Here is a 13940-nt window from a genome sequence, read left to right on the forward strand (position 1 = left end):
GGGTAGGGTCTATGACGTGGCGCAGGGGGGCGGGGTGCAGGAGGGACCTGGGGTGGGGGGTCTATGACGTGGCACAGGAGGGAGCCGGGGTGGTGTCTATGACGTGGCGCAGGGGGGCGGGGCGCAGGGGGGAGCCGGGGCGGGGGGGGTCTATGACGTGGCACAGGAGGGAGCTGGGGTGGGGTCTATGACGTGGCGCAGGGGGGCGGGGTGCAGGAGGGACCTGGGGTGAGGGTCTATGACATGGCACAGGAGGGAGCCGGGGTGGGGGGGTCTATGACATGGCGCAGGAGGGAGCCGGGGTGGGGGGGGTCTATGACGTGGCGCAGGGGGGCGGGGGCGCAGGAGGGACCTGGGGTGAGGGTCTATGACATGGCACAGGAGGGAGCCGGGGTGGGGTCTATGATGTGGCGCAGGGGGGCGGGGCGCAGGAGGGACCCGGGGTGGGGGGGGGGGTCTATGACGTGGCTCAGGAGGGAGCTGGGGTGAGGTTTGTGATGTGGGGTGTGGGGGGGGCGCAAGGCCCTGGGGTGGGTTTGGGGATGGGTTCAGGGGAGGATTCTGGCGTGGAGGAGCAAGGGGGTGCAGGAGAGGAGGGGTCTGGGGGTGGGGGAGGCTGTGACCTGGGGGGGGGAAGGAGGTGGCTGGGGAGATGGAGAGTATGGGGGGGCCAGGTGCTGGCTCTGGCTGGGAACGTCTGGCCTGGAGCCGCCTAGGAGAGCAGCCCAACAGCCCCCTGCGGGTTTGGGGCTGTGACCTGAGGCAGGGCTGCAGGAGGCAGGAAGTCCGGCGTAGGCTGTTTGGGCCACGGGACTGTAGTGTCGGTGGACTGGATCTAGAAGTTGGGGGCGCCGGATCCACCATACAAACCCCATTTCTCTCCCCCCCCCCCCCCCCGTCTAGATAATATTTAATCCTGCCACGAATGCAGGGACCTAGCCTAGGAATGTGCAAATGTAACCGTATGCACAGGTAGCCAATGAGCCTGGGCTTATTGGTAAAACGGGACGTCATGGTTATATGCCAGCTCCCTGCATGCACCATCTCCTTGGGAGCCACCTCTCACACTCCCATGTAGCCTCTGAAGTTTTCAGCAGTTACACAATTACTTAAACGTATTTTACCATCCTTAGCCTTAACGCTCTCCTGCTGGCAAGGAATTCTCTTGGGTCAGTCCCTGCAGCATGTACCTGGGGGCTGGGTGGCATGTAGGGGGGCTGTGGCTGGGCCCTGGCAGTGGAGGGTTAATGCTGCATTCCCAGCCCCCTCTGCTGGTTGTTCGGGGATGGGAAGTTGATCAGGTTGCTCCACAGATTTGGGGCTGGATTTCTCAGTCACATGCTGCTGCCTCCTCCATACGGTGCTGGGAGCCCGGGCTGAGCCACAAGCAGCCAAGGAGAGCCCTCCCCTAGTACTTCACTGTGCCTGGCAAAGGGTTAGAGCCAGCTCTGGGCATCCTCAGGCCCTGCCTGCCCCAGCCTGCTGGTGGGGGGTGGCAAGCCCTGGGCAAAGGACTGGTCCAGGCAGTGGCACCATTTGTTGCAGGGCAGGGCCAGAGCAGCCGTCTGCAAACCAGGGCTGCTGAGCCCATGTGCTGCTGCTTTCTGCTTCCCCTACCCCTGGGTGCCACCCCACTCCTAGCTGCTCTGGGCAAATCAGATGGGAGAGTCTGTGCAGGGGTCAAACTGAGCACATAGGTGGGTTACACAGCTGGCTGCAGGGTCAGGTGAGGGGCGAAAGGGCAAAATCGGGGTAAGCAGCGGAGTTTAGAACAGGATATGGGCTTTGCCAGCCAGTGGCAGAGGGGAAACCCTGGGATGGAAGTGGGCTCTGCAGTGTTGGAGTTTGGGGCAGATGTGGGGTGAATCTCAGGTCCCCCTTCCTAGGCCTGTTATCTGAATGGTACAGTGTCCCTCAGGGACTGGACAAGGCAGCTCTTCCCTGCTTGATAAGATGGATTCAGTGAAATATTTTAGATACAGCCTCTTCCAAACACTGTAATGGCCAAACATGGTTGTAAGATCTAAAAGAATCGTTGATCAGGTTCTGTGTCTGCATAACATTTCTAAGGTGCTTGCAAATGTGTACCACCTGGGGGTTGTAGAGTGTAACACACAGACTCAGTAGGGAATGTTTTAACTTCCCTAGACATTCAGTACTGGATTTAAAAGTAGCCACCCTTCCGCAAAAAAGCTATATCACTGGATTGCAGAAGGAGACAGCTGAATTGGAGTTAATTTACAAATTCAATATTATACCACTGACTCAGATGTGACATTAAAATTCATTATTAATAGCAGAAGAGCTCTGATATGGATTGTGAGGCTAGCAGTACTATTTTGCTATCATAAGTACTTGTGTCTGAATGTCTGCAGCCCCCATATATGTAGATATTGTCAAAAAGCAGTTAAAACATTTGAAACTAAAGGAATGAACAGGTTTTTACCCTCCTACCACTGTTCCATTCCCTTATGAAGGGCTTGTCTGCGTGGCATAATGCTAAAGTTGTGAAGTTAAAGCATACAAGTCACAGCACCTTAAATATGAGAGATTTCAATGTTCTTTCTGTTCAGTTTAAATATATTGTTTTTAAAAAATAGGCTTCCACTGTATCAGTCTGCTGAATCCCCAAGGGCTCTTCAGTCTAGTGGAAAATGTCTCTGTATGAGCAAATAACTGAAAGCTGAAGCCAGACAATTTCAGATAATAAAGGAGGCACAAATGTTTGATAGAGAAGATGATTAGCTGCTGAAACAAATGATCAAAGAAGTGGTGGATTCTAGGGATGTTAGTAGTACTCAACTATTCACTTCCCCCACTCCTTGCTGCCTCCGTATGAGAGGCAGCAAGGAGGGAACAGGACCCAGTGCTGGGGGGAGCAGGCTTAAAAGCTGGTTCCCCCTAGCACCATATCCGCTATGCCTCCTGCCCACCCCTTGCTGCCTCTATCAGAGGCAGCGGGGCTGGGGATAGAGGAGGGTATCTCAGTGGAGAGCTGCTCCCTCCCCCCCACAAACAGAGGCTGCTGCCACCAACCAGCCACTGTTCATAGCAGTGGGGGCTGGCCGTTCCAGCAGCAGCCTCTGGCCACAGCCAGCCCTGGCCACCTCAAACAGAGGCTGCTGGACTGGGTGCAAGCTGAGTCTGAGCAGTCCCAGCTCACACAGGTCTCGGAAGTTGCACTTCTGCATTTTAAATGTAGTAAGAGCCTGGCAACTCCTACTACATTTAAATCATAGAAAGTAGCGTGGGTGATTTCTGGAGCCAGCGCGAGCCAGGACTGCTCAGTCCCAGTTCCGGGAGCTACCTCTGCTGTGGCTCAGCTGAGCAATCCTTTATCGACTGATTGTGTTGTTGATACAAATATCGACTACACAATTAGCCAGATAACCACAATGTAACATCCATCTCTTGCTGTCTTCAAAGCAATACTTGATGACATTTTCTACAAAATATGCTTTGGGGAAATAAAGATATGTCCTGAGGTAATGAGATGAGATACAATGGCTTGTGACACAGATGAGACTAGGGACATGAAATAATGATCCTGTGAATCCATGAATCTTAGGATCTAATGATGTAAACATTCAGCATGTATGTTTAATTTCAAGCATCTGAATGGTCCCCTTGACTTCACTAAATCTCTCTTGTGGAGAGGGTTTATAAAGTGTCGGTTTAGCCCTGATGAGAGGTTCTAGATCTGTGCTGCCGTTCAATGGAGGACGTTTTAGAGGCTTAAGTTTAGACACCTACATCCATATTAAGGACAGGACTATGTAGCACTTTAAAGACTAACAAGATGGTTTATTAGGCGATGAGCTTTCATGGGCCAGACCCACTTCCTCAGATCAATATGTGGAAGAAAATTGGCACGACCATATATACCGAAGTGATACAATCAAAAAAAAGGGAACACATATAAAATTGACGAATCAGATTTTAGAACAGAGGAGGGATGAAGGGGGAAGGTTAGTGTCTGTGAGGTAATGACATTAGGGATGATAATTGGGGAAGCTATCTTTGTCTTTTGTTACAGCTAGACCAGACTAACATGGCTGCATCTCTATCCCTATTCAGACATGAATATGCAGCTTCTTTACAAGAAACACTGGGTGCTCAGAACCTAATCCCATTGTTGCAGATAGAGTAATATTGAACCTCAGAGCCATATATTAAGAGAAAATTATATAGATTTGGGATCTAACTTGTGTGTGTGTTTTATGGAATATATAGACTCAAGCATTTGCCCAAAATGTCCAAGTCTACTGTGTGTCACCAGGGAAAAAGTCTGGAGAGAATGAGGGTGTGAAAAGGATTAAAGCCCTTTCTGAAATGTCTCCAATTGCTCTTCTCCCCCTGACAGGCTGCAGAACACCCATGTCTTGCTCCAGCCCATGACCTGCAGAGGCAGGGAAAGGAAATGGCTGTGGCGGAGCCGGTGAGCTTCGAGGAGGTGGCTGTGTATTTCTCTGAGGAGGAATGGGCTCTGCTGGACCCAGGTCAGAGAGCTCTCTACAGGGATGTGATGCAGGAGAATTATGAGGCTGTGAGCTGGCTGGGTAAGGGTTCCTATCCCCATGTGTATTGGAGGCTGGGTGGGCTCTGGAGGAGCTGGGTTGAGTTTGATTCAGGGTACCTCCTTGCCCCCCACTTCTGCCCAATGTCAGGAGTATCACCTCCAATAATCATGGGAGACTGTCATCTTCCCCCCACCCTGGCCAATGCTCCCTCTCAGGGGAAGCAGGCTAAGGGACATAACAGTGGTGCTGCTCTTCCCACAGCCAAGGTCTCAGTGTGTTTCCCCACCATCTTGCTCTGTTATGCCTTGGCTGAAGGTGTCAGAACATAAATGTACGCACTTGGAAAGAATAAAATGACAAAGACTCTATAAATGCATTGTAGGCAGTGCCAAGTTTTAACAACAACAATAATACAATTACGTGCTGTGAGGTGAGTGTGAATAAGACAATGTGTGAGAGAGAGAGAGATAGTGTGTGGGTTGGTGGGTGGCACCGTGTGTGGGACACTCCCTGTGTGTGCAAGTGTGACACAGTGGATTTATTGGTGAGTGACAGGGTGTGTGTGTGTGTGTGTGTGTGTGTGTGTGTGTGTGTGTGTGTGTGTGTGTGTGGTGGCTACTGCTGAGTGAGTTTCAGGGAAACGTCATGCACTGTCTCTCTAAGACACTGCAAGCTGTCCTGCTCTGTTCCTGAGTACCTGTGCTGATGTGGTACGAGAACAGGAGAAGTGGGAGAGTGTGTATGTGACACGAGTGTGTGTGTGTGTGTGTGTGTGTGTGTGTGTGTGTTAGAGACGAAACAGACTATGTGAGCTGGCTGCTGGGGACATCTCACAAGCAGAGCACTGCCTTTGTAAGTAAGTCAGGCTGTCACCATTCAGACTGCACCAGCTCTGAGTTTTCATGAGCCAGGCTGTCCCCCCTCTGCTCTGCGGAGTTATGGTACAGGTGCAAGGGGACACCCTGGCATCTGCACTGCCCTCCTTCCCACCGCCCCCTCCACACACAGACACTCGACACAGCTAGCAGGAGGGTCCCTCCCGGGAGCAGCTGCAGAATGGTGCAAAGTGGGTGAGGGGAACCTGAGCACATGCTGCCGGCTGTGCGTTGTGTGAATCTCTCCTGCGTGGCCGCATGTGTGCACAGCTTACAGGGAGCATATGTGGAGGAGAACTCATTGTTCCAAACATAACCCCCAGCATTGTGAGCTGAAAAGCACAGGGACCAGATGGAGTTTAGTGTGACATGAACTGGTCATGCCCTTGTCTGCTCTGATGAGCCATGCCAGGCATTGCCCACCTGGCTGAAAAGTCCATGGGAAAGTCCGTCCGTTGATGATGAGATTTCCATGGGTTTTGTTAATGGATCTTCAATCTGAATGTTCCACTGACAATGTGCTGGCTGGATTGAATAGAAACTACTTTGTGGGTGTTTCCACAACAGCGACCATATTTAAAATACAGGTGCATGGTCCATACTCATAACTTGAGGTACAAAAATGATGTCCCCGTACAGACAGGATAAGCATAGTCACCACATCAGAATGTTCCCATTGACACCATACAGGACATAATTTACACAAGGTTTGTTGCAACTGTGTAACAGTGGTAGCACAGTGACCTACAGGGTCATATTTTAATCCTATAACGTCACAGGGGGATCTTCCCAGCACTATATGATGGTCCAAGATGGGGTCTGGCTAAAGGTGTAAGAATGTGCCCACCAGATGTGAAAATGTGAATGGTAGATTCTGTGTAGCCAAGGGGAGCAGCAAATGGCAGGCTAGGGTGGCCACTAGAGGAAGTTTGGAAAACCACACAAAGAGGGTGGCTGCTGCTGAGAGTAGAACCAAAGCAGCAAAGGTTGAGCTCAGCTGCAGCAGCAAACACACACCCCAGAGAAACATTACAGCCAAATGCTGCCATGGCCAGCTATGGGATCAGCATTTATTGTGGGCAGCTGGCAGGGCTCATGCAGGTACAGACACTTAGGGACAGGAGTCTGGAAAATAGGAAGTGTCTGAAACACTTCCTCCAAGGATTCACTTAGCTGTTCAACTTGCTCTGCCTCCTTTCAGTACAAGTAGACCATCTGAGCCAAAGAGCAGGTTGAGCCAAGTCCTCCAGCATGGGGCTTTATGGACAGAGCCCTTGGGGAGCTAGAACCCTACTGGGTCCTTTTCCTCCAATTCCTAGTGACCTGCCATGTGGCAGCTGCAGTCTGAGCCCTGCCTGTGGGCTTCAGTGTCAGACCTGCAAGCCCTCACTAGAGCTTGCCTCCTGAGCAGTGGTTTCCTGTCCTGGCCTGGGATGGCGGGATGGAACAGGCCAGGAGGGAGACATAGTTGTACCCAAGAGAGTGCAGCAGAGGGCTCAGCTCTCCCAAGCAGGGCTAATGCACCTGAGTATGTCCTGGGATCTTGAACCAGCCAGAGCCCAGTCTCTGCAAGATAGAGAAGAAGCCTTTCTGGGTGGGTAAGTCAGATCCTGGGTCTAGAAGTAGTAATGACATGGACTTTAATGAACAAGATCAGCACATGGTTTATTGCTCTCCGAGCAGGATTTCCAGTCTCTAGAGCTAATGTGATCTCCTGGATGGGGCAAGGAGAGGAGCTGGATCTCCAGTGCTGTGAGGAAGGGGAGATCATCAGCAATAGCCACACAGGTGAGCAATCAGTTAAACCGACTCAGAAACCAATTTCTGTGTCCTCATAGAAGGTGTCACTTGTGCATTTTCATCTAGTCTAACTGACCCTTCAGCCTGTCTTCAAATCCAGTCAAATGGTGTGGGAGGAGGTTAGGTTCTGTCCTTTGGGAAAGAGTTATGGAGAAGGAGGATGAACTCAGCTCATGGTGGAGATTGAACTCAGCTCATGGTGGTTTAACCTTTCCAGCCATTATTTGGGTGTGCGCCCCTTTTTCTATTCCCCCTTCAAAGTTTTCCTTTCAGCTCAGCACAGAGAATTATTCTTGTCAGGATTCTCTCTCTGTCCCAGCAGGTGATGGGACGCTGAGTCAGAACAATGAGGAGAGTCTTCAGCAGGAAGGACTGGAGCAAGTGGATCCATGTGGGATGGTACTGGGAAGATCTGAAGGGCATATTTCCCAGAATCCTGAGCAGGGAGAGACCTGTAAGAGTCAGCATAGCCCACAAAGGCAGCAGGAAAACCATCCAGAGAAGGCACAGGGTAAATCCAGTCATAGGAGCAGAGGGGTGAAAAGAAACACAGCAACTGTTCAACAGGAAATCCCCCATCAACAAGCTCCCTGTGCTTACCGTGACTGTCCAACTCTTATTGACCATCAAAGAACCTACACAGGAGAGAAGCCCTTCAAATGCTCCGACTGTGGGAAATGCTTCAGTCAGAGCTCAGACCTAATTAAACATCACCGAATCCACACAGGAGAGAAACCCTACAGCTGTTCTGACTGTGGGAAAAGCTTCAGTGAGAGGTCATACCTTGTTAGACACAGGAAAATCCACACAGTGGAGAAGCCCTTCCATTGCTCTGACTGTGGGAAAAGCTTCAGTAGGACCACATATCTTGTTAGACATAGGAGAATCCACACAGGAAAGAAACCCTTTTACTGCTCTAACTGTGGGAAAAGCTTCAGGAGGAGTTCACATCTCGTTAGACATCAGAGAACCCACACAGGAGAGAAATGTTTCATCTGCTGTGACTGTGGGAAAAGCTTCAGTGACAAACCAGACATTCTTAGGCATAGGAGAATCCACACAGGAGAGAAACCTTTCAGCTGCTCTGACTGTGGGAAAACCTTTGGGAGGCGCTCCAGTCTTCTAAGTCATAAGAGAATCCACACTGGGGAGAAACCCTTCAGCTGCATTGAGTGTGGGAAAAACTTCAGTAGGCGCTCAAGTCTTCTTAGTCATGAGAGAACCCATGCAGGGGAGAAACCTTTTAGCTGCTCTGACTGTGGGAAAAGCTTCAGTAGGAGTTCACATCTCATTAGACATCAGAGAACCCACACAGGAGAGAAACGTTTCATCTGCTGTGATTGTGGGAAAAGCTTCAGTGAGAAGTCAGACCTTCTTAGACATAGGAGAATCCACACAGGGGAGAAGCCCTTTGATTGCTCTGACTGTGGAAAAAGCTTCAGTGTGAGGTCAGACCTTCTTAGACATAGGAGAATCCACACAGGGGAGAAGCTCTTTGATTGCTCCAATAGTGGGAAAAGCTTGTCAGCACTCCACTCTTAACAATCATCATACAGTTCACACAGGAGAATCATAGACTCATTAAACCATAGAACACTAGAATGGAAAGGGACATTGAGAGGTTATCAAATCCTCTTTCCTGTCATCACAGCAGGACCAAGCACCATCTTCATCATCCCTCATAGATGTCTGTCTAACCTGCTCATAAATATCTCCAGTGATAGGGATTCCACAATTTCCCTAGGCACTTTATTCCAGTGTTTAACCACCCTGATGGTTAGGAAGTTTTTCCTAATGTCTAACCTAAACTTCTTTTGCTGCAATTTAAGCCCATTGCTTCTTGTCGTATCATTAGAGGTTGAGAATAATTTTTCTCCCTTCTCCTTGTAACATCCTTCTAGGGACTTGAAAACTACTATCACATGTAGACTGCAGAGTTTTATAAAGGGTTATGTAATGTGCTTCATGGGTGGTCTAAAAACAAATGTTAAGCAGCTATAATTCTGCCAGCCACCTTTCTCTACTTAGCAGGGAGGAACAGTCTTCTAGGCCCTCAATAAAGATATATCAGACAAACTGCTTTTGTCTGTATCTGATGTCATAGGAAAAAGATCAAAAGAATCCTTTTGTTTCAGCATGATCACACTAATGCTTTTAGAAATAATTAGAATTTATTTCAGTGTTTCAATTTATTTTAGTATTTACCCATTCTGACAGGAAGTTTTTCTTAATGTCCAGTCTAAATATTTTAGATATTTTAATTTGAAATTTCATGGTGTTTCCTCTAAGGTGCACACCTGCGTGGCCATGCACAAAAAATTCTGAGCCTGCTCACGTCCTTTTCAGAGCCATACAGCAGCACTTACCTTCCTGGAAGTGAGTGGCGTGGCTGCCTCTGGGGCTGGAGCTGTGTTGGGAGGTGGCTGCCGCCAGGACCAAGGCCATATGGTGGGCAGCTAGTGCTGCCTGGGATTGGGGTTGTGGGGCTGGCGGTCGGCTGCTGCTGCTGGCAGTTTGGGCCCTGGGGCTGGTGGGCAGCTGCTGCCACAGGGAGTTAAGGCCGTGGGGCTGGCAAGCAGTTGCTGCTGCCAGGAGTTGGGGCCATGGGGCTGGCAGGCAGCTGCTGCCACCGAGAGTTGGAGCCGTGGGGCTGGCAGGCAGCTGCTGCCGCAAGGAGTTGGGACTGGGGGGCTGGCAAGGAGAGCTGTGTGGGGAGAGCTGTGTCACAGAGCAGAAGCTAATACATCTGCACAGTAAATGGGGCTTTCTTCCATAATAATCTGAAATGATGTATAAGCTACTTCAGAATATTTCTCCTGAAATTGCTTATTCAGAAATATGCAGTGTAGATGTAGCCCTACAGAGAATACCTCTACTGGGGAGAGAACTTCAGTTCTTAGGAAGAGTCAGATGTTAAGTAGGGCTTTCTTCCATAACATTTTGAAATTATATATAATTCTATATAATTATACATAATTTCAAATTGTTATTGGAAAAAAGCCCCACTTACTGTGCAGATGCATTAGCTCAGTGGTGTACAACCTTTTTTCAACCGTGACCCCCATATTTTATTGCACTCGTGTTGCAACCCCTGAGATAATTTGAGACATTTCTTGCTAACTTTCGTACCTAAATGTAATACATATATAATAGAACCTTGATTTTCTGCACCCTTTATCCGTCGCCTTCTGTTAACCGTCACCCCTTTTTTAAGTTAGAAAGTAAAATTTTTTGTTAAAATGGCATTACATACGTATTTCAAACTTTCCTAGAAAAAATAATTTTTACTTGTCGCTAATAATTCTCAGAATTAACACCAGGCATGTCAAACATGTTTTAAAACTAGTTATAGGAAGTAATAATAAATAAAACTTTTCATATGAGTATACATATTTTATTTTTAAATTTTATTACATTATTTTATATGAATAGACGTATTTATACTATATAAGTATTTTTACATAAGTCATTTCTCAATTTACGTGATAGATGTATTCCTGAAAAACTTTGCTCAAAACAAAAACGCGTAAATCAAGAACTAATTTTCCATAGTAAATAAAGGAAAATGGAGGTTGTGTGCATGGGCCAAACCAACTCAGAAGGTTATGGATATTTTATTTATGTGAAATGTCTTGAATAGTTTGTTTTTGAAATGTAAAAACAAAGACGACATTTTTTACATTTATTTTAGTCAAACTAACATAAAAAAGGCTAAATAATATGAGCAATGTAGAATATGAATGAATAAATTCTTTCTTCGGAGATGAATGTGTTGATTCAGTCATCGGAAGAAATGACAACGGCGAAAGTCTTATATGATCTGGTTCCTCATCAATTGAGAAATTACTACTGAATTTTGTAATGAGTAATATCTGGCTTAAATATAAAAGAAAAAAGGACAAAAATAACAATATACAAAAAAAGACAAGAAAGAAAGACAAAAATTAGTGAGAAACTTGAGCTTGGATCTTAGATGTTGTTATTTCCATTTTCAGATTTATATTTGAAACTGCCACTCTTAGATCTGCCTCCACACTTAGTCTGGACTAACGTTTCGTTTTTATCCCAGCGAAAGCCAAAAAAGCAGATTCATACAAGTAGGTCAAGGTGAAGGGAAGTAGAGAAAACATTGCTTTTTTTTTTTTTTTTTTGATAATTCCAGGTATTTGTTTTGCACAGATATCCAAAATTGATCGCACATTGAAGTTTTAAACATAGCATGCAGAGTTTTGTCTGATAAATCAACAAATTTTTCATTTTCCTTCATACTCAGTTCTGAATCCTTGTAACTGATTATGAAGATAAATGGATTTCGAATCCAACCTAGCTTCTTGTCTGGGAACTCTTCAGATCTTGTTGTTAATATCTCTTTGAGTCCAAATATCTCTTTAAGTCCAAATCATTATCACTGACAAATTCAGCTAGAGAGGGGAACATTTTCACATTACCAAGGGCAATGTAATTTTCCCATATTATGTTCTTGACAGACACTTTCATTTTGTCTGAGAGGATTAAGATGTTTGTATGTTGACCCTGAAGTCTTAAGTTGAGCCCATTTAACTTTTCAAATTCATAGAATCATAGAATACTAGGACTGGAAGGGACCTCGAGAGGTCATCGAGTCCAGTCCCCTGCCCTCATGGCAGGACCAAATGCTGTCTAGACCATCCCTGATAGACATTTATTTAACCTACTCTTAAATATCTCCAGAGATGGAGATTTCACAACCTCCCTGGGCAATTTATTCCAGTGTCTGACTACCCTGACAATTAGGAACTTTTTCCTAATGTTTAACCTAAACCTCCCTTGCTGCAGTTTAAGCCCATTTCTTCTTGTTCTATCCTCAGAGGCTAAGATGAACAAGTTTTCTCCCTCCTTATGACACCCTTTTAGATATCTGAAAACTGCTGTCATGTCCCCCCTTCAATCTTCTCTTTTCTAAACTAAACACACTCAATTCCTTCAGTCTTCCCTCATAGGTCAGGTTCTCTAGACCTTTAATCATTTTCGTTGCTCTTCTCTGGACCCTCTCCAATTTCTCCACATCTTTCTTGAAATGCGGTGCCCAGAACTGGACTCTACTCCAACTGAGGCCTAACCAGCACAGAGCAGAGCAGAAGAATGACTTCTCGTGTCATGCTCACAACATTTGTTAGTGCATCCCAGAATCATGTTTGCTTTCTTTGCAACAGCATCACACTGCTGACTCGTATTCAACTTGTGGTCCAATATAACCCCTAGATCCCTTTCTGCCATACTCCTTCCCATTCTGTATGTATGAAACTGATTGTTCCTTCTTAAGTGGAGCACTTTGCATTTGTCTTTATTAAACTTCATCCTATTTACCTCAGTCCATTTCTCCAATTTGTCCAGGTCATTTTGACTTATTACCCTATCCTTGCCCAAAGCATCCAGTGCCCAGCAAGGAGCATGAACCCACCACCTTGGCATTATCGGCACCACATGCTGGCCAGCTGAGCTAGCTGGTCTACAGCAAAGTAGCTCACAAATGACCCTTTCAGAGAGGAGCCACAGGCAGTTGCAGGGACATAGTGGTCTCTGGGACAAGATGGGTGGTCAGAAAAGCATCACTGCTGCAGGGGAGATAGCTCAAGTGGTAGTGCCTTTTCTTTGCATGGGAGTGGTTGTGGGATCCATTCCCCAGGGCTGTGTTTACATTGGCACCCTTTTCCGGAAAAGGGATGCTAATGAGACCAGTCGGAATTGCAAATGCCACGGGGGATTTAAATATCCCCTGTGGCATTTGCATGAACAAGGCTGCCGCTTTTTTCTGGCTTGGGGCTTTGCCGGAGAAAAGCGCCAGTCTAGACGGGATCTTTTGGAAAATAAAGCCTTTTCTGGAAGATCCCTTATTCCTACTTTCAAGCAGAACACACTGGCCCATTGCCCCACAGCCGAGCTCCCCCAGCTGCTCTCTCAGAGCTGCAGCCGACCAGGCTGCACTGCTGCCAGCCCCTGCCGGCAACCTGCCCAGCCACCTCCCTGCCAGGGGCTGCAGATGTAGCTGCAAGCCGCAGAGAGGAGGAGCCATGTCTGCCAAGAGAATGTGAGGAATGTGCCTTTTGGAGAGAGAATTTCTGGCCCTCCTGTTTTCTCCTTGTGTGGTCCAAGTGGCCCAATGGATAAGTCATTAGCCTCCTAAGCCAATGATTGTGAGTTCAAGTCCCACCTAGGGTAAAAAGTTGTCTCCTTCCTATCAGTTGTATATAAACTTTGGCTTTCTTTTCACCATGGAAGATGTTTGAACACTTGGCAAAGATCCCCAAGAAATGACATGTTCCAGAGGGCAGCAGCTGTCTAGACCAGTGTTTCTCAAGCAGATGGGACTTTTACGCTATGGTGGTTAGTTTGAGCCAGACCAATCACTCAACGAGCTGTGGGATCAAATTCCTCCAGAGCAGTGGTCCCCAATGTTTTGGGGCTCCCAGGCGCATGGGGGGCGGGGCCGCTCACACGCTGGGTGTACGGGGGCAGGGCCGCTCACAGGCCATGTGATTGGGGGCAGGGCCAAGCATGCGCCGCACACCCGGGGCCGGCACCGGCATGTGCCACGCACCTGGGGCACAGGCCGGCACCAGCATATGTGGTGTGCCCGGGGCCGGCACCGGCACGCGCCGTGGCCCCGGGGCACGAGCCGCCCATGCGCCCGGGTCTGGCACCTGCCGCACTCCCGGTCTGGGGCCAGCCCAGATTGCTCCACGGGAGCACATAAATGGCCCGGCGG

General features: G+C 47.9%; 1 protein-coding gene across 1 annotated transcript in view; it reads left to right on the plus strand.

Moving 5' to 3' along the window:
* Positions 1 to 11313, plus strand: part of LOC102452245 (uncharacterized) — a 46180-nt gene extending 34867 nt beyond the window's left edge. The window contains exon 5 of the mRNA XM_089770885.1: positions 7882 to 11313. Within this exon, the coding sequence (XP_089627011.1) occupies positions 7882 to 8737 (856 nt within the window). The 3' untranslated portion in view covers positions 8738 to 11313. The remainder of the gene's footprint in view (positions 1 to 7881) is intronic.
* Positions 11314 to 13940: the final 2627 nt, after the last annotated feature.

Source organism: Pelodiscus sinensis, chromosome 19 (genome assembly GCF_052426305.1).
Source record: "Pelodiscus sinensis isolate ZL-2025 chromosome 19, ASM5242630v1, whole genome shotgun sequence".
Classification (NCBI taxonomy): Eukaryota; Metazoa; Chordata; order Testudines; family Trionychidae; genus Pelodiscus; species Pelodiscus sinensis.